Source organism: Neophocaena asiaeorientalis, unplaced genomic scaffold (genome assembly GCF_003031525.2).
Source record: "Neophocaena asiaeorientalis asiaeorientalis breed wild unplaced genomic scaffold, Neophocaena_asiaeorientalis_V1.1 scaffold197, whole genome shotgun sequence".
NCBI classification, from domain to species: Eukaryota; Metazoa; Chordata; class Mammalia; order Artiodactyla; family Phocoenidae; genus Neophocaena; species Neophocaena asiaeorientalis.
Window position 1 is genome coordinate 3,912,291 of NW_020174703.1, and position 24,499 is coordinate 3,936,789.

Sequence of the window (24,499 nt, forward strand, 5' to 3'; positions counted from 1 at the left end):
AACACATTACAATTAAATTCCCGAGACCCTGGTATATTATGACCTAGACAGCAGGCACACAATATTAATTGAACAAATAAATTCTGCCTTTTTTATTGTATTAACTTTTACTGTGTTTATGGCTATCCTTAAGAAATTTTCTAAAATGAGTCTTTGCTAAAAAGGATATAGAAGACATTTATTCACATCATGAAATGAGATCAGGAACCAAAAAATTAAGATCTTAAAACATGTTTCTTAAGTTGCCATAAAACTCACATTCTGAAAAATCTGAAAATTATTTTTTTACACTTCGGGGGTTGCTTTCAAAGATTATGTGAAAAGAGATTAATAGCACTTTCCTTGCCACTGATTTTATGTATTAATCAAAAATGGTCAAATGTCAGTAATTTCATATGGTTCTACTTGACTAGAATCATTAGACAGATGAAAAACCGTAATATTTACACATCAAGTGAAACAATGCAAGCCTCTGTATTCCAAAAAATCTTTGCAGGAGAGAATGACCTCAGCTACTCTGAAATGTGCTTAAACAACACATACTCAGCACCAGGGCTTATGGTGCTAGCTTTCCATATTTAAGGGTGCTACTGGTGAGGCTCAAAAGTCAGATCCTGACTAAGCTTCCTCAATGCACACTAAACATGGGTGTTAGAGTAAGTCACATGTAATTCTGGGGTGATAAGAGGCAGGGATAAAATAAATAACTTCCAAATCCAAAAATGTCATGTTGGTCAATAATTTTAAAATCTCATTCCCCAAAGTGTGCTGTGTTTTGTTCACTTAGCTTTTCTACCTTCCACAAAAGGTGCTGAAAGGCAATGAAACTTCAAGAGTTAGGAGGAGGTAGAAAACTGAGTAACTAGCCATTTCACAGGCAATAATCGGCTGCAGAGTAATACTGGCTTTGTTGTAAGTCAGAAGCCCACTTGATTAATACACAACATAAACACCCACAGCCATTAAATGACTTTATGAAAAACTAGCCATGTTAAGTATGATACACAATGATCACAAAACTACTTTGAAAACATGCTTTAAAACGCTGAAGCATAAGAAATAGTCTCTTATTTTCTAATGGGAGCAAGGGGTTCCCACATTTTCTGGATGATAAAACAGAGACCCAAACACTGGACATAAAGTAGGCCTATAGAGCAACAATGCATTTCCTACAGAAAATCACAAAATCCTCATTCAGAATCCTGTACTTCTTTATCCTAAGGTACTGAGATTTAATCAACTCAGACACTATACACAATTCTGAGTCTCTTCTCATTTTTTTATTTTTTAAAAAAAGACAGATCTAGGATTTTGTAAGAAATTATTACTAAGTTACATTTTTTTTAAATCTGTCAAGTACTACAGTAATGGAATAAATAAATAAGATTTTTTAAAGTTCAATGTTTACAGACATATTTATAAAAAAATGACTGAATTAGAAGACATTAAATAATGTTGATACACACCAGGAAGGGATTAGGCAAGGAAAGGCACATCATTTCATCACAAGAAATAAAGACCATAGTTGGAAGTTAATGACCAGCCAAAGCTTTAGATCTTATGGTAGTTTTCCTAGCTCCAGAGGGTCATTATGGTGTAACCTTCTTTATGGTACTTAGCTGAAATAAACGTATGGCAGTTGGAGAATTTTACTCTGTGACCCCAACGTAGTGTTTAAAAAAAGCACTCTTTTAGTAAGTCTGGTGTGTGAGGAGGGAAGGAACAAAAATCCAAAACAGTCTGGCGATACTAAAAATCCTATTGACGTATTAAGGAGAGTTTTTTTTAAAAAGTAAAATAAGGTTAATCCCCTTCTCTGGCTGAACTGGAATTCTTGCAGTTACAAAGTTAAAATTCCATGTAAACACTTCCTTTCTTGTAAACAGACACAGTACAGATAAACAACTGAAGATATTTCACCTCAGATGAAGTTATATGCCAATATTTAGAGAAAAAGATCTTAGATAATTTCCTTATGTTAGATAGCCTAAGTCCTTGAAAATAGCCTGGCTGACTGGCTATCTACAAGAGCAAAGTGAACGTAAGTTTTGACAATGATTGTTTCCCAAACAAACTAGAGTTTCCAGTTAAACAGATACTTTATCCAACAGACCTCAGCAGAACTTGCTTTGGGTCAGCCTCCTACTACCAATTTTCTTTCACAAATTTGTGCCAAGAGTTTACCCAATTTTTTTGTCTGGACTCTGAACCTAGATTAGTTTGACTGAAAGATGGAATCACTCAGGTTCCATATAAATTTTAGTGGTATTAAGAAACAACTGTCTGTGTGAATAAATAAAATGGATTTTCAGGATAAAATGAAAATTAAAAAAAGAGTTAAATTAAAAACAACTGGGGGGCAGATAAGGGAAAATATTAATATCAAAAAATCATAAAAATGGCAATTGTAAAGCAGGCAGCTTCCCACTCATGCCACACGATATGCCTTCATTAAGGTGTACTCTTTCCGGTTGGTATGAGCGGCCCAGATGAAGAGAGCAGAAGCCATGAACTGTAAGGGAGCTGAGACACAAGCCAGGCAGAAGGACCATCCAAATTCGCCAGACACATTCTCAGGCAGCTCTAGTTTCTGGTGGAGTAGTTCGATTCCAGCAACGTAACAGCTCACTGAGCCCAGTGTACACAGACCTTGGAGGAAAATTTAGAAAAAAACAAAAACAAAAAAACATAGCTAGATAAGAGCATGGTAAGAGCTTTCCAGGCAACACAACAGGGCAGTAATATGGGATCCCTAAGGAGACAAGAAGTAGGTAAAACTAAGTGTGATGACAAGACCCACCTGCAAGGAGATGGAGAATGCCTGTGGCAATGGTGGGGTACAAGCTTCGGCAGATACAAGCACAAAGTCCAATCAAAGCCCCAAAGCACATCAAACCTAGACTAACAAAAGGTAAAAGGAACTGGCAACGCCAAAGATCTGATTTTAAAAAAGAGAGAGAGAAAAAAGAAATGTTACCATGATTTCAGTTTTCTCATAATGGCAATTTCTTTCATATTCTAATTAGAACTTTTCTCAAAAAGTGAGAATAAAGTATGCTAACATTGAGGTTTTTTCCTAAAGCACATTATTCAAAACAATGCTAACTTTCTCCTGATAAAAGTAAAAGGACACTAACAATTAACTGTTACTGAGGGCTTCCTGTGTGTCAGGCACTGTTCTATACATGCTTTGTGTATTAAACCCCCAAAATCTCTATGAAGTAGGTACTATTACTATAATCTCCATATTATAAATGAGGAAACTGAAACAGGAGGTATAAATAACTTGTACAAGGTAACACAATAAGTGGTAGAACCAGATTTGAAGCAAAACATTCTGGCTCTACATACAAACAAATTTAAGTCCTCACAGGATCTTAAGACAGGAATAACAAGCAAATGAATAGAGATTATAAAAGACCTGTTAAACAAATATACATAAAGCACAAAGCAGAGGATCTGGTATATACCAGGCACTCAATAAATCACAGTTTTAATTATCATAAATTCCCTCAACAACATGGGAAAAAAAGCTGATGACTTTACAAAGCATCCCATTACATTTTCAAATTATTTTAATTATTATCAGTGTAGTAACATCAACTTCAAACCAAACTTTACCTTTTAGTGCTAGTTTTACTTTCTGGAACTATATAAAAGTCTTTTCTCTAACTTCCCTTCAAACTCTGTTAGTAATAAACTTCTTCCTATGCATTTACAATGCAAAATTGAATACTTGTCATTTATTCAATGTTCCTTCTCATGACGTGGTCATTCTTCCAGGCAAGCTCCAGTAACCCTCTATATAGCCTAGAAACTAGGTCCAAATATGAAGACAGCATTTCCTAGGCCGCCTGACCATCAAGGAGTAGAATGCTCGTAATAATTATTTTCATTTGTTTTTGACATCTACACCTTGGTTACTACCACCTAAGACTGGATCAATACTTCAGCAGGCCTGATACTTGTTGACTCATATAAAGCCTGCAGTCAACTTTTTTCACATATCCCGATCTGAACTCAGATAAATGAAGTGTTTAACTTAAATATAAAAATGTATCATTTATCCCTGTTAAACTTCCTCTTTAAATGGGCCCATTAATAACATCTTTTGGATGGTCTGGATTCTGTCACCCAATGTATTAGCTGCTCAACTTCATAGTTGTGATTTGGTAAGTATGTATCTAACTTCTAAAATGTGTTATCAACAGAACAGAGTTTGTTGGGATAATGTTAAAGACCTTATTTCAAGTTGACACAATGTACAATGTCATCCTGTTCCAAAAAGAGTTCAACGAAAGGGAAATAAAATTATTTTCTTTTTTTCCCAATTGTCTTGCTGCGTTCAAACTACTCACAGGTCCGAAGCAGATCGATCCCACTATTGTGGTTTCCAGGATCAACAAATTTCTCCTCGAACTGCTCATTTAGCGTGAAACTGATACATTTTGTGACCATATCAAATGACTCTGGAACGAGAATAACAATGATTGCTTGTTGTTTTAATTTTAAACATTTAACAAAAATCTCTTTTAGTAATTATTCTCTGAAATAAAAAGTGATATGGAAAAATGTTCTCAGGGGAGACAGCAACCTCTTTGGTCCTGAGTGACACACAGGCTTCACCAATGTCCAAAGGACCAACGGTTCTCAGCAGCAGGCTTAAGACATGGGTTCAGGGAGGAGCAGTAAAATGAATTAGAATAGGTAGTAAGAAGACTAGGAAGAAGCAGTGGACAAAGAAACTTTGATCTTCTCCCCCAAACCTACTCCATCAGCCATGTTCCCCATTTCAGGTAATGACAATTCCATTCTTCTTGTTCCTCAGACCAGAAACTTTATAGTCATTCTTGCCCATATGCAATTCCATCAGGAAATCCCAGAGGCTCTACCTTCAAAATATATCCAGAATCAGGCACTGCTCAGTACTACCATCCTGGTCTTGAGTCATAATCATCTCTCACCTGAATTGATGCAATAGCCTCCTAAGTCTCCTGGCTTCTGTCTTGGCCAGCCACCTGTCTGTTTTCAGCACATCTTCCTAGGTGACCAGATTATCTTTCCTCTGCACAAAGCTCCCCAGTGGCTCCATCGCACTCAGAGTAAAAACCAAAGCCCTCGTCACACCTAGAGAATCCTGCGTGATTTGCCCTACTCCCTCTCCCAGGATGTGTCTCTGACACACACCCAACTCTTCCCCCAGCCCCCTCCTTCCAGCCCAGGGAATTCCTTGCTGGTTCTGGAATACTTCAAGCATGCTCCCACCACAGGGCCCTTGCAGTTGTTCCTTCCAACCTAAATGATTCTCCCTGCCTCCACAACTACCCATATGGTCAACTCCTTCACCTTTATCAAGTCTTTCCTCAAGTGGTATTTTCCTGTTGCAGCGTATCTTGCCTTTATTATTCCATAGCATAACTTATGCCCACAAACATCCCCTTCCCTATGTATTTCCAAACCCCCTTTATTGTGCTGTATTTTTCATAGCACATGTCATCTTCTACTATCTTATTACTTATTCTGTTTATACTATTATACTTATTGTTTATTGCCTGTCAGTCCTTATCAGAATGTTAGCTCCCCTCGGGGGCTTCCCTGATAGCGCAGTGGTTGAGAATCTGCCTGCCAATTCAGGGGACACGGGTTCGAGCCCTGGTCTGGAAAGATCCCACATGTCGCGGAGCAACTGGGCCCGTGAGCCACACCTACTGAGCCTGCGCGTCTGGAGCCTGTGCTCCGCAACAAGAGAGGCCGCGACAGTGAGAGGCCCGCGCACTGTGATGAAGAGTGGCCCCTGCTCGCCGCAACTAGAGAAAGCCCTCGCACAGAAACGAAGACCCAACACAGCCAAAAATTAATTAATTAATTAATAAAATTTTAAAAAAAGCAGCAGAGCAATAGTGTTAACTGGAGCTTTAAAAAAAGAATATTAGCTCCCCAGGAGTAGGGATTTTTATTTGTTTTTTCCCCTAATGTACTCCAAGATCCTAGGCCCTGGAACATGAAAGAATGCACTAAATATTTGTTGACTGAATAATAAACGATTGCTAAGATTCAAATATCAAGTGCTCCTATGCTCTCATAAATAGAATTGAACATTTTAAATAAAATTCAACCAACTTTCACCTCTTCCCAAACTACTTTCTTTTTTCCATACAAAATCACAACTATCAGCCTTCCGATGTATGGTAACTCAAGCCTGTTGTGCTGTGATTTGAATATAGTGCTTCCCACCAAGAGCCCAACAGAAGTAGGCATAAACAGAAACAATTTATAAAGCTGTTCCTTACAGAGAACTCTAAAGCTTCCATCTTAACAACTGGAAATTAAAAATTTTAAATGTTAAGAATGCTTACAAAATAAACCTGAGAGGCAGTTTCTTAGATTTTTTTTTTTTTTTTTTACTTCTGTAATGGATATTTTTAACCTAAAAACTCCATCAAGATTGTTGTAAAACAGTCTCAAATATGCAGACTTAAACACAGAACTGGTGGAATTATACCCTCTAAGATTTAGTGGGCAAATGATAATATCAACTAAAACACAGCTACATATAAAATGACTATCAATTCATATGTGTTGACTTCATTTTGGATACTAGTTCTTTTTACCAGTTACTAAGTATTTGAAATCTTCCAGTGTTCTTTTCCAATTATTTTCTCATGACATGTGAGTTTAATACAAATATTTTAATGAGTGGGTAAATAAGTACAAAGATTTACAATGATTTTCCCAAGATAAGGACAGTTACTCATCCAACCAATATTAATGAGTATGATGGTAATTCATGGAAGCTGGGGAGGGAAGTGACGGGGAGAAAAGAAATACATAAGATTTCTTTTTTTGGGGAGAGAAAGAACCCACAAACCTGCTTATACATAACTGGGCCATCATCACATCACTTTCTCTATTATAGAGTAGGTAAAGGAGACAAAACTTAAAATAAGAGAAATACCTGTCCTTTCAGGTGGGCTGTACCAGTATGTGTTTTGGGGTATAGTGATACACCGTCTCCACAATCCCACTGTGCCGTTATTTCGGAAAAGCGCATCATTATAAGTCTTTTCATCTGCCTCATCACTAGCAAAGTCAGTCCAGATACTTTTGTTCAAATCGCTGGAATTTTCTTGAACTGGACTTCGATACTCATACCAGAAGTCTGTGCCAATTGAGGCCGCCATGTAGATGGTAGAAATGAGGCTAAGCACACAAGCAATTACAAATGCTGTAGCAAAACGGTTATCCATTCTGGCATTCAGACTGCTCTGTTTAAAAGTTGAAGAAAGAACAAAAGTTAGACTTCAAGGACAAACACAGATTTTGAAAGGAATTATGTCAAAATCACCCTTTACCCTATTCCCCCTCCCAAGGCTCTTTAAAGTAATGTATAATCATTAATGAATTTTAAAAAAAAAGGAAGCAAGCATTTTTTAATTAAGTTCAAAACAAAACTCATTATCACAAAAGTACTTATTGAATGCTCACATACCCAGGATGCTACGGAGACAGAGGTCTTGTTCTCTAGTCTATCACCTGCACACTAAAACAGACAACACTGAAATGGACATACACATTACAGATACAAACAATAGACATGCCCAGAGTCAGCAATGTACCTTGCATACATTTTTAATGACAGACTGCAGAGCATTAAGTGTTCTGGGTCTGAGTGTGAAAAAAGCATAGGAAAAGGAAGCAGAGGAAATCGGCTCCTCCCAGTTTCCTCTGCATAGGGAAACCTTCTAAAACAAGGTTACGAGTAAGGAGCTATTTAAAAGACAGGTGAAAATGTTTGTTAACCCAGAAAGAAAGGTTGTTCCAGGCGCACGGCATAGCAAAGAGAATAACAACATATAATAATGCTAGATTCTAATCTGCCCCTAATCCATTAAAGCTAAGCCAAGCTCTTTTACGCTGCCAAAGTCTTCACTCCTATCTACTCTACCCATTCCTTATACTTCTGAACCTCCTCATCTGCAAACTAAATGATCCCTCCTCAGCCAGAAAGAAAACTCTGGATTAGGCAAATATTAACACTCCCAAGGCGTGGACAGGGCTCACTGGCAGTAGTAAATGGCCGCAGTAAAATGACTCAAGGCGGATCAAGCTTAGTCAAATACTGCAAGTATATACCATGACCGCGCCAAACACCTTAAAAAGGAGCACGAAAACGGGCTCGCAAACTGGGGTTGCTGAGTTTGGGAAATGGTAAGTGACTCAGGAGAGATCAGAGCAATTACAATAATTAACGATAACTCCAGAAGTTGGGTTTGTATTTTTATTCTTTTTAATCCTTTTTCCTCCCGGTGGCTCTCAAATGACCTTAAAAGGTCCCGAACACCGGGAGCGGCGTTTCGCCCAGGCCGGACGCCTGGCTCTGTCACCTCGCGCGGCGCACCCTGGGGTCGGGGGTGGTCGAGACCAGGCGGAGCTGCGGCGGGGCAGCCCTCCGCGGTCCCCGGCCAGGGGCCTCAGGTACCCGAGCAGGCCCCTCCCCGGACCACTCGGCCAAGGGAAAAGCCCCGCCCCAGGCCCCCGCGCAGAACCCGCACAGCCCCGGCCGCGCCCGGGGATGGGGCCCCTCTTCAAACGGATGGAAACACCGAACGGCTACGCGACCCCCGCCCGGCGACGTCGGCCCCGCTCACTCACCGCCCATCCTCCTGCTCCGCCAGCTTCACCCTCAAGCTCAAACCACAGCACCCTACTCTCCCCGCGCCTTCTCTGACGCACTTCCCTGCAGAGCCCGCCCCCTCCATAACTCCTGCGCCTCCGCCTCCTCCCCGAGCCCGGCCTGGCCCCGGCGCCGAGGGGGCTTGTGGGAGTTGTAGGAGGGACAGAGGAAAAGCTGCGAGAGGCGGTGGACGGCATTCTCGGTGCCGCGCGGCGCATTGTGGGAGATGTAGTTCCGCTCCCTAGGTGAGCAAAAGCGAAGTCTGAGCAGATGGATTCTTAATATTTTACTAAGGAAGGGACGAAGGTCCGCCGAGTAAGGCGACCTATTTCCGGTCACTACTAGTCATTAATTGTGACGAATATGACTCAGATTTTTCCAGTCCTGTGCTGTCCCTACCACCACCCTGCTTATGAACAGCAATGTGATTGTACTTTTAAAATATTAACGCATTGATTTTCTCTCCCACAACCTCACTCCCATTGCAGCAGATAGTCTTTCTGGTTTTACTGTTTACGTTTAGACTAAGAAGGATGTAACCTGACAGAAGGTATCCAGCTAGAATGTAATGACATTCTTCGGGTTTCAGATAGTTTTTGTTTGTGGCTGCTTTCTCTTTGTGGCAAGTGATATTAGTTTTCTCTTTATTGCAGTCAATAAAAATAAAATAAATTACAAAATAATAATTTATTTTTAAAATAAATTACAATTTGTTGAAGAAAAATATTAAATTAATTTTAAAATAAATTACAATTTGTTGAAGAAAAATATTAAGTTAATACTGAGGGTCCCAGATATGTCAAAAAAGTGAATAAAGAAATTTATGTAGTATGAAAAAGACTGAAATTTGGAGAATATTGCCTTAAGCAGATAAGGTCACGGACAACCTCAGAGATTGCAGATGACTGTATGGCACAGAGGCAACAAAATGATTCTAAGCCTTCAAGTACTGCATAGAAATCCACAGGCAGGAAGCAGGGACATCTTTTTAGTGATGTGTGTGGACTCATGAATGTGCTCTGAGACCAGCAAATGACAGGTTTCTCAACAGATACCTACAGAGACGGCCAACTGAAGGAACAGAGGGGCTCTCAAACCCTTCCTCGTCCCCCAAATGCCTTAGAATTTGGCCACAGCACAGGAGAAAGGTGGGAGGCCCAAGTGGATACTAAATTCCTACCCCCCTGACAGACTGAAGGCATATCATTTGTTTCTCTACTTTTAGCTATAGTTCTTTTGCCTGAATGGCTGAACTGATATTCACATCCAGTACCTAATTAAAATAAAGTAATAGCCGAATATAATATTCAAATATGACTGAATTTTCATGTAGAATATCTGGTCATAGGAGAAGTTTGTCAGAGACACCAACTAGAGAAAATGGAGGAGGTGCCCAGGCAAATTGTTAATGTGCAGTAAGACTCCTCAATGCGTGTATTCACCAGGAAATGTTTTCATCCATTGGCTTCATTAGAAATCCCCTACCTTCTCTCTCCAGTGGAGTGGAACTATCTCTCCAGTGAAGTGACATGGTAAATAAAACCAGGTTAAAGAGAAGTTTAAAAAAGGAAGAGGAAGACAGCACCTCAGTTCACAAACAAGGGAACTGAGCCCAGGGAATAACTGACTTCAAGCTTGAATACTGGGGCGAGCTGACTAGCTTTGTGACGTTAGACAATTTACTTAGCCTCTTTTAAGTCTCAGTTTACTTTTCTCTTAATTATGATGTTGACAGTAGCACCTATCCTGCGTGATCATTGTAAGGATTAAATGAGAAAATACACATAAAATACCCAGCCCAGAGCCTGGAGCGTAGTAAGCAATTGTTAAATTATTAGTGTTTGCAAATATTTGTTCAACACCTGTAATCTTTGAGTAGGATCAGTACTGTATAAACACCTTTTTAAAGCTCTTAATTCCCCTGGAGGCTGGAAGTAAGCCATTTATCTTGGTCCCTGCTCACATCAGGAGGTTTATGAACCTCTGGACTAACTGCCAAATGACTAGGAAAGACTTTCCAGGACCAGATTTCAGGCATCCTTACCTCCGCTCAGGAGATTCCCAGGCTGGGCTCATAGCATACGTAAGTCCTCATGATTCAGAAGATGGATGTTCCTGGGGAGACCTGCAAACAACGATGACACTTCCATCCATTAAGTCTGCAGAATGCCTAGGAAACGCACAAGACACATTTCAATCAGCAATTTGGTATGGACCTGGAAGTGTCTGCATGCTTGAGGTTGTGACCATCCGGCCCACTCAGCCCAGAGGACGTGAACCATCTCGTCATACCTAGTACCACTAAGCACACAATGGTATTTCTGATTTATCTCTACATCTTGGGTGTTTCTGTCTTCTATTTGTGCAGCTGGTCGTGTGGATAGGCAAAATAAATCCTTAATGAATTAATGGAGTTAAATGTCTGTTTCCATTTCTTACTGCACTGTTTGGGAAACAGTAGCTGCCTGACATATTTTCACAAATATTAAAGATGATTTAGTACAACCAAATACAGATTACAAAATTTAGATTTAAAGGCAAAGTTGAACTAGACCTCTGGCTTAATTTGTTAAGGATGGTTCTAGTTTCAGCAAGAAGGTGTTATAATTACACTATACTTTAAATAAACCAAATAACTGAAAATCTAGATATGCAGGTATTATAACTTGTTTATATTATGTGCTTACAAAACAACTCTTTATGCAAGAATTCCCTTCAATACCAAATTCCCTAATATATTTACATATTATTTTTAATTGTACTTTTTTTAGAAATTAAAAATTATGTTTAGCAAGATATATCTACATTATATTTTTCTCATATAGCTTTGTTTTTGTTTTGTTTTGTTTTGTTTGCGGTATCTACATTATATTTTTCTCATATAGCTTTGTTTTTGTTTTGTTTTGTTTTGTTTGCGGTATCTACATTATATTTTTCTCATATAGCTTTGTTTTTGTTTTGTTTTGTTTTGTTTTGTTTGCGGTACGCGGGCCTCTCACTGCTGTGGCCTCCCCCGCCGTGGAGCACAGGTTCCAGACGTGCAGGCCCAGTGGCCATGGCCCACGGGCCCAGCCGCTCCGCAGCACGTGGGATCCTCCCGGACCGGGACACGAACCTGTGACCCCTGCATCGGCAGGCAGACTCTCAACCACTGCGCCACCAGGGAAGCCCCAAAGTGATTCTTAAACACACTAAAGTTTAGAGTCCCTGTTCTAATTTATACATCTTAACCAACTTTATACATTATGCTTTGTTATTATTTTGGCTAACTTTTAAAAAAGTTTAAAAATCACCTCTAAATTTGAACTTCTTAGAAGTCTTCTGGCCTGGATCTCAGAAATTTTTAGGAATTAATTTAGACTTCTGAACCCTCTCTTATTCTGTGTCCCAATTCCTGAGATACGTTCAGAATTGGCTGAAATGTTGAAAATGAGGAGAGAGTAAGTTTTTGTCCACTGAGGCATCTGCTCAAGTGGATATACTATCATCATTCAGCCAAAGCTGTGACTACAAGCCCCTGCTGCACAGGTGGATTGAAGGTTTTGTGTGAATACAGCCACCCCAACTAGCACTATGATATATTACTTCTTTTTTTTCTCTATCAACCACTCTCACCCCATATTAGAAAGGATTCATTAGATTAGGTAGCAGATAGTACAGCAGAAAGAAACCTCTGTTCGTACATGGTCTACTGATATGTCCCAGAATAAAAGGCAAAGATCATGAAGCAAACTATATGTTTTTCATAAATCTTATCAATCAGAGTGATTATATATTCATTTGTTAGAAACACTCTCTTACTTGAGTATCATAACATGTATAACCATTTAAATAGTCCAGTTTGAGAGCTCTGTTTATAGTCTAAGAGTTAGTGATTTTTTTTTTTATTCTGACAGTAACTTGGAGAGTTTAGTGCAATATATCATGCCAAATTAAGTGGAACCTATTTGCTATTATCAGTGTTCTCCCCCACTTTATTTGTTGGATTATTTCCCTTGGTACCTCATATTTATGTAAACAGCAGTGATATTAGTATTTTAGGCACACTTCAGGCTTCTTCATAATAGTTGATTTCATCTGGATTTAGGTGGTGTACAGCAAAAATTGTATTTATTTATATTGGTGTCCCTCATACCCAGCACAGTGTCTGGCATACAATAGGTGGTCAGTGTACCCAGCACAGTGTCTGTCATACAATAGGTGATCAATAAATGTTTGTAGATCTGGACTGAATTATGCTTGAGTTTTGAGCCATTTGCAATGAATAAGGACTTTTCACAAACTTCTCCAACAGCTTCTACTTTCCATGATTACTGTTTTTTTTGAAACAGCAAAGGTCTGAGTTGCTGCATGTTTTCTAATCAGAATGCATATAGCCTTCCTCCTTTTTCTTTGTCCATCTGCATTTCCCACTATCTCTGTCTTCTTGCATATTGCCTTGGCTGGAGGTGTAGGATACATGAATTACCCAACAAAACTTTAATGCTGTGGACCTATGACAACCATATTTTGGAGCTACATTATTCTTCTTCCAGCAGAAGTATAAGTCGTAAAATTTTAGAGATTTAAATGACATTAGTGATCATCTAGTACAACCATTTTACTAATGAGGACACTGGGGCCCAGAAAAAGATCATCTACCAAAGATTCACATTGATAATTTTAAAATAAAGGACAATTTAAATTTAAAATTCTCATCCATGTATGGTCCATTCTCTGTCTTTCGGAAGCATGGACATCTGAACAACTATAGTTTGTTGCTCTGTGTAACATTTGACAGGAATTACTAAAAGGAAAGAGCCCACATGCCGCAGAAGATCCCACATGCCGCGGAGCAGCTAGGCCCGTGAGCCATGGCCACTGAGCCTGCGCGTCCGGAGCCTGTGCTCCGCAACGGGAGAGGCCACAACAGTGAGAGGCCCGCGTACCACACACACACACACAAAAAAAAGAATCATTTTGAGGGCTTATTAAATATAAAGTCCTAGACTCTACTCCTAACAACTCTGATTCAATAGATCTGGGATCAGCTTCAGAAAGCTACAGTTTAGTAGGCATCCCAGGTGACTCTAACGTGGGTAATGTGGTCTGGCACCCACAGGTTCAAAACAATGACATTAAGAGGCCAAAAAAGACTTTAGTTAGAAAAATACTATAAGCTAGAGGCCGGTGGAAAGTTATCGATGGTCTCTGCCTTCAAGCTGCTCATGATCAGCTCAGGAGGTCAGACGCCAAAACAACTTACCATGTAAAATGAGATAATAAGTACTTTAGAAGCAGTGTTGTAAACGTTCTTAGAGAACACAAAGCTGAAAACAATGATCTCTGCCAGGAATGAAGGAGGAAAGCTGAGCGTGTTTTTTTTTTTTTTTTTTTTTTTCTGAAAAAACAATTCTTAAGAGGTGACATGTGTCCTGTAATTCAGTTACTGATATTTATGGTTTACTCTTTTTTTTTGGTCATCACCTTGTTCATACTGCCATTTCATATGCTTATGGTGTCCAGTGTTGTTTTTGAGTTTTGGTCTGTGCGTAGCTGGTTATTTTACTGTTAGTTTCCTCATGTTTATTTCAAAGAGCATTCAAAATTAAAAATGATTGTAGTTCCTAATTTATTTAGAACTATGACCTCCCCTACTCTATCTAGTTAGCTTTTATTGTGGGTTCTGTCTCATAATAGCTCTGTACTCTTTGAGCTATTAAAAGACCAGTACTATGCTGTGTGTTCCCTTTTTTGACTTAAAACACTTAATTTATTTTCTAACTTGGGTCCCAAGATACTGTTGATCCATGATGGATATTCTCATACTGCAGCATTCCACCACTAATTACCATAATCCAAAGTGACTATATATGATAAAGCAAATCATTTTGTCTACAGCTGCTTCAAAATTTACTGAGAAAGTCAGATTTGAGATCGTTTACATCAGTAGGCTAACAGCTTTGGAATGCTGAAAGAAAATTTAAGACCTACAGAATAAATGTGCAGACAGATGTTTTCCTCTAGAGTATGAGCATGAACTCTTTTCCATTTTATAATTATTTTATGTGGAATTCTTGAGACATATCTAAAAAAATTTTTTTCAGTATCTCAGCCCCAGAATCAACCTTATCTTTTCAAATACCAGAAGAACTTCTGGCTGCAGAATGCAAAACTCTAATAATACAATTAAAGAATACAATTGTATTATACAATAATACAATTAAATGTAATAATACAATTAATACAATTACAAAGAAATTTAAAAATATATACATATAATTGCTTCTTTAATGCACACACACACACACACACACACATACATATAGTATTTAAATATTTAAAATTTCCATGTTTACCCCATCAGTCCTTTTCAAGTAAACATTGTCCTACTTCAAACTATTTGACAAAATGAAATATTCTATTAAATAGTTAAGGCTTACCCAGTGAGAAAGATTTCTATCCAAGAAATGTCAAAAAGTTAATTAGTTTATCTCCTCTGCAGCCTATACTTAGTGAAGAATATACCCTCCCACTCCCTCTCCAGGAACAACACAGAGCAGCCTAGGACACAAAAGAAGGTAGACGCAGGCCTGTAAATCAACTCCCGAGTGACTTTCTGGGGCTGCCCCAGATCAGGGTAGCCCTCATCCTCCCCTGACCCAGACTAAATGCCTGAGACTGAGGTGGCAATAGAACACATCAGGAAGAAGACAGAAGGAAGGAGCACAGCAGGCAGGATCATTCTTTTCAGTATATTAATTACGGGAGAAATAATTCAGTAGAAAGGACTTCAAATGTTTAACAATTATATTTTCATCTATGCAATAGTAGTATCAACCTGAAACTGTAATTTTGATGAAGAAATGAGATGGAGGGAAAGTAAGGGCAGAAGGGTATGAAGGAGGCTTGAGCCACTTTGGCCAGTAAAGAATTGAAATAAAAGGAGTCAGTTTCAGAATTTGTTGTATTTTACTATGGTAAAATATAAATAAATAAAAGGGAACAGATGAGAGAAAAATATGATAGAATCTTTTTGATATTAGCCTGTTTCTCAAGTGTTTTGAATGAACCAAAAATCTTCCTTTTATAGTGCCTATACTGGCCACTCCTTTGTAATGTCACCTAGTATAGCTCTGCCTGTTGCCAAGTCAGTAATTCCAAAAGTGAAGTTCACTGATGTGTGCAGGCACTTACTGAAAAGTCAGAGCTCAAAAGCTAAAAAATCGGGCCTTCCCTGGTGGCGCAGTGGTTGAAAGTCTGCCTGCCGATGCAGGGGACACGGGTTCTTGCCCCGGTCCGGGAAGACCCCCCATGCCGCAGAGCGGCTGGGCCCGTGAGCCATGGCCGCTGAGCCTGTGCATCCGGAGCCTGTGCTCCGCAGCGGGAGAGGCCACAACAGTGAGAGGCCCGCGTACCGCAAAAAAAAAAAAAAAAAAAAAGCTAAAAAATCACTGCTATCAAGGTGAGGCGTAAAGAAGAAAAGATCAGAGGGGATCTAGAGATTGATGAAGGATAGTTATTTGAGGGTTAGTAGAGAGAAAATCTCCTGCTCAAGGATATTAACACTAACAAAAGGGAACTTAATTGGTTGAATTATAATAACAGGTAATAGCGGAAAAAGAGCAGTTTGTGACTTTTAAACCTGTGTTTGTAAGCTGCATAAATAACAGCAATGCCCACAGTTAAACCCCAATGAATTCATCCTTGCTAAATTATACTGGATCATGAGTAACATTTCCAAAGCACTTACTACATGCAAGGTTCTGAGCTAATTGTAGTGAAAACTTTTTTTTTAATAATGATAAAAGCACAAGACATGGTCCCAGCATTTTGGGTTTTTTTTTTTTTTTGCTGTACGCGGGCCTCTCACTGTTGCGGCCCCTCCGTTTGCGGAGCACAGGCTCCGGACACGCAGGCCCAGCGGCCATGGCTCACGGGCCCAGCCGCTCCGCAGCATGTGGGATCTTCCCAGACCAGGGCACGAACCCGTGTACCCTGCATTGGCAGGAGGACTCTCAACCACTGTGCCACCAGGGAAGCCCCGGGTATTTTTTTAAACTTACTGAACAAGACAGGATCAATTATGCATGAACTGAAAGAGCGAAATAAATGAGAAGAAACTAGTACCCTAATTGGAATCATTATGTTTGCCATAGATGTGGACTGGTATGATTTGGGGAAATTTACTCTTTATGCAATGGAAGACTATTCTCTTCACATTTCACCAATGATGTAAATGAAAACAGTATCTTCAACATCACCACCTTAAAATTCTAAAAGTAAAACAGTATACTGTATGTGAAACAGGAGGCTAGATCGAAAAGATTCTCAGTGTCAGAAAAGCAAAGATATCTTTAAGGTAGGTAAGGAGAAAAAGTTAATTCATTTCCTAATCTCTGGAGATTTAAAGAAACAAATTGAAGGTCTTGAAGAAAAAAGTTAAAAAGCACCTCAGTTTCCTGGGCAAATGCAAATAAAGAAAACCATAACCACAACTACCCAATACCAATCAGGGTGGTGTTCCTTGTGGGCCTTTCTGAGCATTGGTAGAAACTGTATTTTTTAATCTCTGTTTTTAATGCGTGTCCCAAGATCTTCTAAGGAAGGGGGTGGGGCAGGGAGAAGAGGCAGGCACTGTATAAAAGAAGCTGCCTTGAGAATTCTAAAATTCATACAAAAACTTCTTAGGTAAGAAAATTTACCAGATTTGGCACCTGCTGGACCCAGTGATGGACCCAGAAGCAACCGCAGTTTACTTGGAATATTTCTATGTTACAAGCCAAAATCCTGATATTGACGAGACCCACTCCCACGTTCCTTATACATCAGTCTTCCTTCCAGTCTTTTACACAGTGGTGTTCCTGACTGGAGCGTTGGGGAACGTCATCCTCATGAGTGCATTGCATTTCAAAAGGGGCAGCCGAAGACTGATTGACATTTTTATCATCAACCTGGCTGCCTCTGACTTCATCTTCATCATCACGTTGCCTCTCTGGGTGGATAAAGAAGCATCTTTAGGACTGTGGAGGACAGGCTCTTTCCTGTGCAAAGGCAGCTCCTACGTGATCTCAGTCAACATGCACTGCAATGTCTTCTTGCTCACCTGCATGAGTGTTGACCGCTACCTGGCCATCATGTGTCCGGCCGTATCCAGGAAAATCAGAAATAGAGACTGCGCGTATGGAGTCTGTGCCAGTGTCTGGTTTATCTCCTGCCTCCTGGGGTTGCCTACTCTTCTGTCCCGGGAGCTCACCCTGATTGATGGTAAGCCATACTGTGCAGAGAAGAGGGCCACTCCAGTTAAACTGACTTGGGGCCTGGTGGCCTTAATTTTTACATTTTTTGCCCCTTTGGTGAGCATTGTGACCTGCTACTGTTGTATCACAAGGAAGCTGTGTGTCCGTTACCAGCAGTCGGGAAAGCACAACAGAAAGCTGAGGAAATCCATAAAGGTCATCTTTATCGTTGTGGCAGCCTTTGTCTTCTCCTGGCTGCCCTTTAATACTTTCAAGCTCCTGGCTATTGTCTCTGGGCTGCAGCAAGACCTCTACTTTCCTTCAGCTTTTCTCCAGTGGGGCATGGAGGTGAGTGGGCCCTTGGCCTTTGCCAACAGCGGCATCAGCCCTTTCATTTACTATATCTTTGACAGCTACATCCGCCGAGCCATCGTGCACTGCTTGTGCCCTTGCCTGAAGAAGTATGACTTTGGGAGCAGCACTGAGACCTCAGACCTCACTAAGGCTCTCTCCAACTTCATTCAGGCAGAGGATTTTGCCAGAAGGAGGAAGAGGTCTGTGTCACTCTGAAAGGGACAGTAACATTTCAAGCTCTGTTGGTGGATTGGAGGGTTCATTTGTGTCTGAGACAAGAAAAGAAGAAAAGTATTGCTAGTGGTAATATTGCTTCATGAACACAAGGAAGTGTTCATTTTTAAAGAGGCATCTAGAAAGTCTCTGTGTTCATGGATGTAATTAGGCCATATGCTGTTTTGTTTTGGTTTTTTTCTTAGCTGAGTGGCCTTATTTGACCCTTGCCAATCAAGTTTACCAGGCAAAATACAACTCTTACGTCTGTGAACTCTAAGATAAAGGCTCCTGCTTGGGCCAGTTCCTTCCTTCATGGTTGTTAATGAACATTCAAGCCTTTTCCTCTCTCAGGAACCTAGATCCACACGACCCTTCATACCGAGCTCCAAAGTGGACAACATTTAAAGGATTCTGCTCACTTGTATCTGGTGAGAAACGTGGTGACAATGCAGGTAGTAAAAAATGTAATATACCTGTGCTCAGTAATTAATTATTCCTGAGTAATGAAGTGAGGTTCTGGCCTTAATCTTTAAAACTTTATATGGTAATCCTACACCATCTTCCAACATTATCTTTCACCCTATACCATTCACAATAACTTTGGACTGGCGAAAGCTCACTGGGATAAAATTATTTTGTATTGTGTGTATGATTTGGGACTTTACCATTTGGTCTTCAAGAGTATTTTAACAAGAAAGCATAGGACAAGGTTTGACTTTTATTTTCCTTATACGATATGTCGGTTAAAATGTATCTTATTATAATGATGTAGTAACTACTTTTCAATGGGGTTTTACTGTACTCTTTGTTTTCACTGCCTTTACAAATTAGGATATGGCTTTAATTACATGTTTTTAATTACCTAGTTATCTAGTTATAAAATAAATCTGCTACTACTACTGTAATTAGAGGTCATCAAATGCTTAGCAACACCCTCGTGCAGATTATCATTTTGTATTTTTTTTTTTTTTTTTTTTTTTTTTTGCAGTACGCGGGCCTCTCACTGTTGTGGCCTCTCCCATTGCGGAGCACAGGCTCCGGACACGCAGGCTCAGCAGCCATGGCTCACGGGCCCAGCCGCTCTGCGACATGTGGGATCTTCCCGGACCGGGGCACGAACCCGTGTCCTCTGCATCAGCAGGCAGACTCTCAACCACTGCGCCACCAGGGAAGCCCTATCATTTTGTATTTTAATTAAAGTGTTAGTGCTACACATTCCCTGTAGCATCATTTGCTTGGTGTATGTAATTTCATGATTTGATCCAATAACATAGGAAGACAGGATGCTCTGTATTCAGCTGAAGGGAAAAATCCATAACAAAGATGTTACTGGTATTTTACTTACATTGTTTGAAACTCAGAGACCTTCTGGACTTCCTTACCTGATAAATATTTACTGAGTCAATTTGTACCTATATTCCTTTTAAAGAATTTGAAGTGGAAAATGTAACTAGCAGCAACCACGAAAGGCTTCGCAGCAGCAAACATGCTATTGTAATATATCTTTTGGTTCAAGATAAAGTAGGTTATGTTTTTACCCCCACTATTTACACAAATGAATTATTGCTTTATTTTTAAATATTAGATTTGAAAATCAGAGAAAGCTTAGAATCTTTTCAGAGACTAGGTAATTCAAGTTCATCCTATGTATCTTTCATATTAAGAGAAATCTCAAATATTGTGCATCTTCTTATAGTCTATTCAGAAGTTTTTGGTTTTATAAATTGGTAAATTTATTACTTTCTCTTAAACTTTTATTAAATAAAAATATAATTTTGTTATAAAAGTATTCTTCTATGTTGTATTAATTTCTATTAACATATCAATTAATACTGATATTCTAACAGACTTTTAATAATTTATCACAGATATAGAAAAAAAAGACTGTGTAAATCATAAGAAATAATGTTTCTGGGAAAACTTCAAAAATGAATTCAATATAATTAAATAGATCTCCAAAGGTTAAATAAAAGCAAAAATACAGAAAATAGAAGACATTCACTTTTTTAAAACAAATCAACAAAAGCACTGTAACTAATCACAAAATCAGAGCCTTTGAGAAATGCTACCTTTAAAAAATAGCCCAGTCAATCAGCTAAGGTATTTGTGAGAAAATGAGAAAACCTAGGTTAATTGGTTTAGTTTCACCCTCAATGTTGGGACATTGAACAAGTCATTTTAATCTTTCATACCTAGATGTCATTGGTAATATCTATGTCTATAGAATCCTCAAGGATATTGTAAGGGTAATAAATATAAGTAAAAGGTTTTTTTTAATATTGAATAAAAAGTTATATGAAACAATTCTGTTTCTATCATTAATTATTGAATGTTACATAAAAGTTTCCAAACTAGATTATCAAATGACACTTAATCATTCTCATTTAACGAATATTAGAATCTATCCTACTTCTGTTTCACCCCTTTCATTTTTTCGTTTTAACATGGAAGAAAAACATACTGTTATACTTTTTAATACTTTAAGTAGATATACTACTTGTGTGCCTTATGAAGATCTTAGCATATTTTATATTCATAAGGTACCAGTGAGGAAAGGAAAAATAGGCATAATTTTACAGATAGCATAACGCTGACAGAAAAAAATTCAAAATGTGATTAGTGTTATGTTACTATGAGAACTTACCACAGAAAAGCTCTTCATTAAAGCCTGGGTGAGAAGTTGTCTGTTAACTTATAATTAATTTTAAAATTAAGGCACACAGTCACAAACACACATTTAGTCCATTTGGGCCATATGGAAAGAAGAAAACTAACCTGATATTCCTGGGAGCCCCACAATTCATCCATTCTAACGAGTCAAAATCACCTCTGAGTGAGAACAACACTAAGTAAGAACAGTCTTAAAGGAAGCTATGTGCGTGACTGAGAGGGGACGGTTACTAGGGGTCATGAGTTAATTTTTAAATAGACAAAGAAATGCACAGTATGATGGGAAGCTGAGTAAAAGAAATCTTCCTCTGATTCATCTTGACTCCTCAAATCATTCTCTATTCCCCCAAGAGATCTCAGAAGTGAGAAATGACTTGTCAAATGTGCATGCCACAGAGAACAGCGAGCCTCAGTTTTCCTGCAGGGCTCATTCACAAAAGTCAAACAATAATAAAAGAATTACCAATTTATTTCTAAAAGAGCCCCTGGTGTGGCCTGCTAGCAAGATGATGCCTCCAGCCCCATGAGAGCAGTGCTGTCCAGAGAAAAAGCAGGAACATAATGCTAACTACCAGAAATGGGTAGTGGGTTTTGCTTCCCGCAGAGCTTGTGGGTTGGATTTATCCATTGCAAATGTCTTTTCTTATTTTAAGTTCTTTTCTCTCAGTCAACATTCTTTGCTTTTATCAACTCTATGAATAAGCAGTTATGACAAGACTTTACATACCAGTGTACAGGGAAAAATAGTTCCAGCAACTTGACTTTAAATTTCAGATGCAAAAATCCACCTTAGGATTAGTTCCTCTTGTCTCTTGTTACCTTTATCATTTTCTTAATAAAGCTACATTTCCTAAATGTATTTGATAAGTGGGAATTTCATCCTAAGATTGATTAACCTACAGCATTAAAACAAATAAACAAACAAACCAAAAAAAAAACCACTTTAAATATCCAATGTGCCAAACTGTTAATAAAGTGAAAGTTCTTATGATAAGTTAAATCAAATATAAACTCACACGAAATGTCCATTTATTAATCTAAAAGTGGAAGGAGGTACTCTGTTAGTTGGCAGACGTTATTAAACTAAAAAATTCTTGGCTTATGTATATGAGTACCAAATTTCTAAGATCCAAAGGCACTTTAAAATTACAGTGGAAAAAAAAAAAATTACAGTGGAACTGTTTCTGGGTTGGCCACATGTGGTTAAGTTGAACCGTGGCTAATTTAGGCAAGTGGCCCATGTAAAGGATATATGATACAATGTTCATATCATTTTTATAACGCTCTGCAGACTGAGTAAAGGGTATCATCAATCTGACATTATTCAGTGATTTTCTCATTTTCTAATTAAGAAGATTTAATAATTAGCTAGTTTACTATCACTCCCATATTAACAAGTTAGGCTTCATCTATGAGTACTTTATGTTTGTCAACACTGATGGGAAATTTAGAATTTTTATCTGCTAGCCTCTATCAATTCTGATTAGCAAGATTTCATTTCCTTACTACTATTAGTTCAAAATGAAATATAAAAAGTTCTTCTTGCTAGAATACTTTATATTTGCAGAAGATATAGGTATTCGTGTGATGTTCTTAAATCAAATAAAATTTTATGCATCAAAAATTATGTGTGGCTAAAGACTATTTTTAATTTTTAAAAACTTTTCTGTGGTAGAAAATTTCAGCCAGCAACTCTGCTCTTTTCCTTATAGACATATGTAAAAACTGTCTACTGTAAAACTTTCACAAATTCTTAAATCTGCAAATTCAAGTGTAGCATATAATTTACTCCACATGAATTTCGTAAAGTTTAACCTCCTCAGAGACACTGCATGATGTGTAGAAAATAAAACAGAATTGAGGGGTCAACCCTAGGTGTTTGGCCTGACCTGCTAGTTAAGTCAGTCATTACTCATCCCATCGTAGATTAATGGTTTAATTTTGTGACTCTTATGCCTAGACCAGTGGAGTTCCTTGAAAATATTCAATATCTCAAACATCAAACTGTGAATGCAAAGTGTCTGTCGTACACAATGCGCTATGTCAGCCACAAATTTGTTATTATGACTGATGGGTTCCTTATTATAACTGGATTCTGAAGCAGGCGTATTGCAGTCACTCGCTCACAAAACTTCTCTCTCTCTCTCTCTCTCTCTCCCCCCTCCCCTCGACCCCACATCTCCATCTCTGTCTCTCCCTTTCTCTGTCTCACAAACACAATGTACAAACACAGCTGATAAGCATCTATTGACTCTTGTTGCTAATATTCAGTTTAAAGTACTTGATAGAATGCAATAAAGGAGAAAATAAAGCAAAGAAAACATATAGTAGGGCTTCCCTGGTGGTGCGGTGGTTGAGAGTCTGCCTACCAATGCAGCGGACACGGGTTCGAGCCCTGGTCCGGGAAGATCCCACATGCCGCGGAGCAACTGGGCCCGTGAGCCACAACTACTGAGCCTGCGCGTCTGGAGCCTGTGCTCCGCAGCAAGAGAGGCCGCGACAGTGAGAGGCCCGGGCACCGCGATGAAGAGTGGCCCCCGCTCGCCACAACTAGAGAAAGCCTTTGCACAGAAACGAAGACCCAACACAGCCAAATAAATAAATAAATAAATAAATTTATTTTAAAATAAAAATATATATATAGTAAATAGAAAATACAAAATAAAATGGCATATATAAAAATATCAACAATTACAATAAAAACATAAATGGATGAAAATATCCTATTAAAATTGAACAAGTAGCCCATTCCTACAATCAACTACTATATATACGGCACTATTAGTCTCTGGAGGATTTAAAGAGGTAGAAATGGAATTTGTTTCCTCATGGAGTTTACAAGCCCCGAGTTATTTTTTGAATCAAAGAATGAAGTACGGCCCCCAAGAACAAGCCAAATCACTTTCTTTGATCTTTTCCAATGTTCAGGGAAAAGCCCATATTTGTCCATACACAAGTCACTTCAGGTAGCTACCATTTTGATAGGGCTATTTCCTAAATATCGTTGCATTTTCTTAAAGGAATGTACAATGTGTGCCCCCAACACTGGCATCCCCAAATGAAAATACTTTTATTGCCCTTAAAGATTTTTAGGTGTAAAAGTGTGTTTTAAACATAAGAACACAACTGAACAGTATCAGCTTTAAATTTATTTTCAAACAACTAAAAAGGATATGCAAAGTAGATTATTCTAACCTTGCCCAAAGACTGTGATTTAATGAGATGCCCTCTTGCTTACCCTCAGTTTAGACCAAAAGCAAAACTGACAACTCAGGTGGAGAGGTGGTAAACGAGAAACGAAACTTGCCCGTGGTTTCATGTTTAAAGCAAAAAAAAAAAAAAAAAAAAAAAAAAAAAAATTTCTTGT

General features: G+C 38.7%; 2 protein-coding genes across 3 annotated transcripts; one reads left to right on the plus strand and one right to left on the minus strand.

The window, feature by feature from the left end:
• Window positions 1-1,258: 1,258 nt before the first annotated feature.
• Window positions 1,259-8,768, minus strand: CLDND1 (claudin domain containing 1). 2 transcript variants are annotated; one of them, XM_024759284.1, is made up of 5 exons: window positions 8,653-8,768; window positions 6,956-7,265; window positions 4,359-4,469; window positions 2,801-2,938; window positions 1,259-2,649 (listed from the first exon to the last, which is right to left on the minus strand). In XM_024759284.1, the coding sequence occupies exons 2-5, from the start codon at window positions 7,245-7,247 to the stop codon at window positions 2,429-2,431; spliced, it is 762 nt and encodes a 253-aa protein (XP_024615052.1). In that variant the 5' UTR covers window positions 7,248-7,265; window positions 8,653-8,768; the 3' UTR covers window positions 1,259-2,428. The 2 variants fall into 2 exon arrangements, with proteins under 2 accessions (XP_024615052.1, XP_024615053.1); XM_024759285.1 differs by lacking the exon at window positions 8,653-8,768 and adding an exon at window positions 7,490-7,590.
• Window positions 8,769-17,288: 8,520 nt separating this feature from the next.
• GPR15 (G protein-coupled receptor 15) lies at window positions 17,289-19,496 on the plus strand. Its single transcript, XM_024759223.1, has one exon. It carries the CDS (start codon window positions 17,386-17,388, stop codon window positions 18,460-18,462), a length of 1,077 nt encoding a protein of 358 aa, XP_024614991.1. The 5' UTR covers window positions 17,289-17,385; the 3' UTR covers window positions 18,463-19,496.
• Window positions 19,497-24,499: the final 5,003 nt, after the last annotated feature.

Excerpts from the sequence above, each read along its gene's own strand:
- CLDND1 (XM_024759284.1), bottom strand. The coding sequence starts at position 7,247 with ATGGATAACCGTTTTGCTACAGCATTTGTAATTGCTTGTGTGCTTAGC. Across the intron at positions 2,939-4,358 it reads GATCGATCTGCTTCGGACCT|ATCTTTGGCGTTGCCAGTTC; the intron begins GTGAGTAGTTTG and ends TTTTAAAATCAG. Across the intron at positions 2,650-2,800 it reads CATTCTCCATCTCCTTGCAG|GTCTGTGTACACTGGGCTCA; the intron begins GTGGGTCTTGTC and ends TTTTCCTCCAAG.
- GPR15 (XM_024759223.1), top strand. The coding sequence starts at position 17,386 with ATGGACCCAGAAGCAACCGCAGTTTACTTGGAATATTTCTATGTTACA.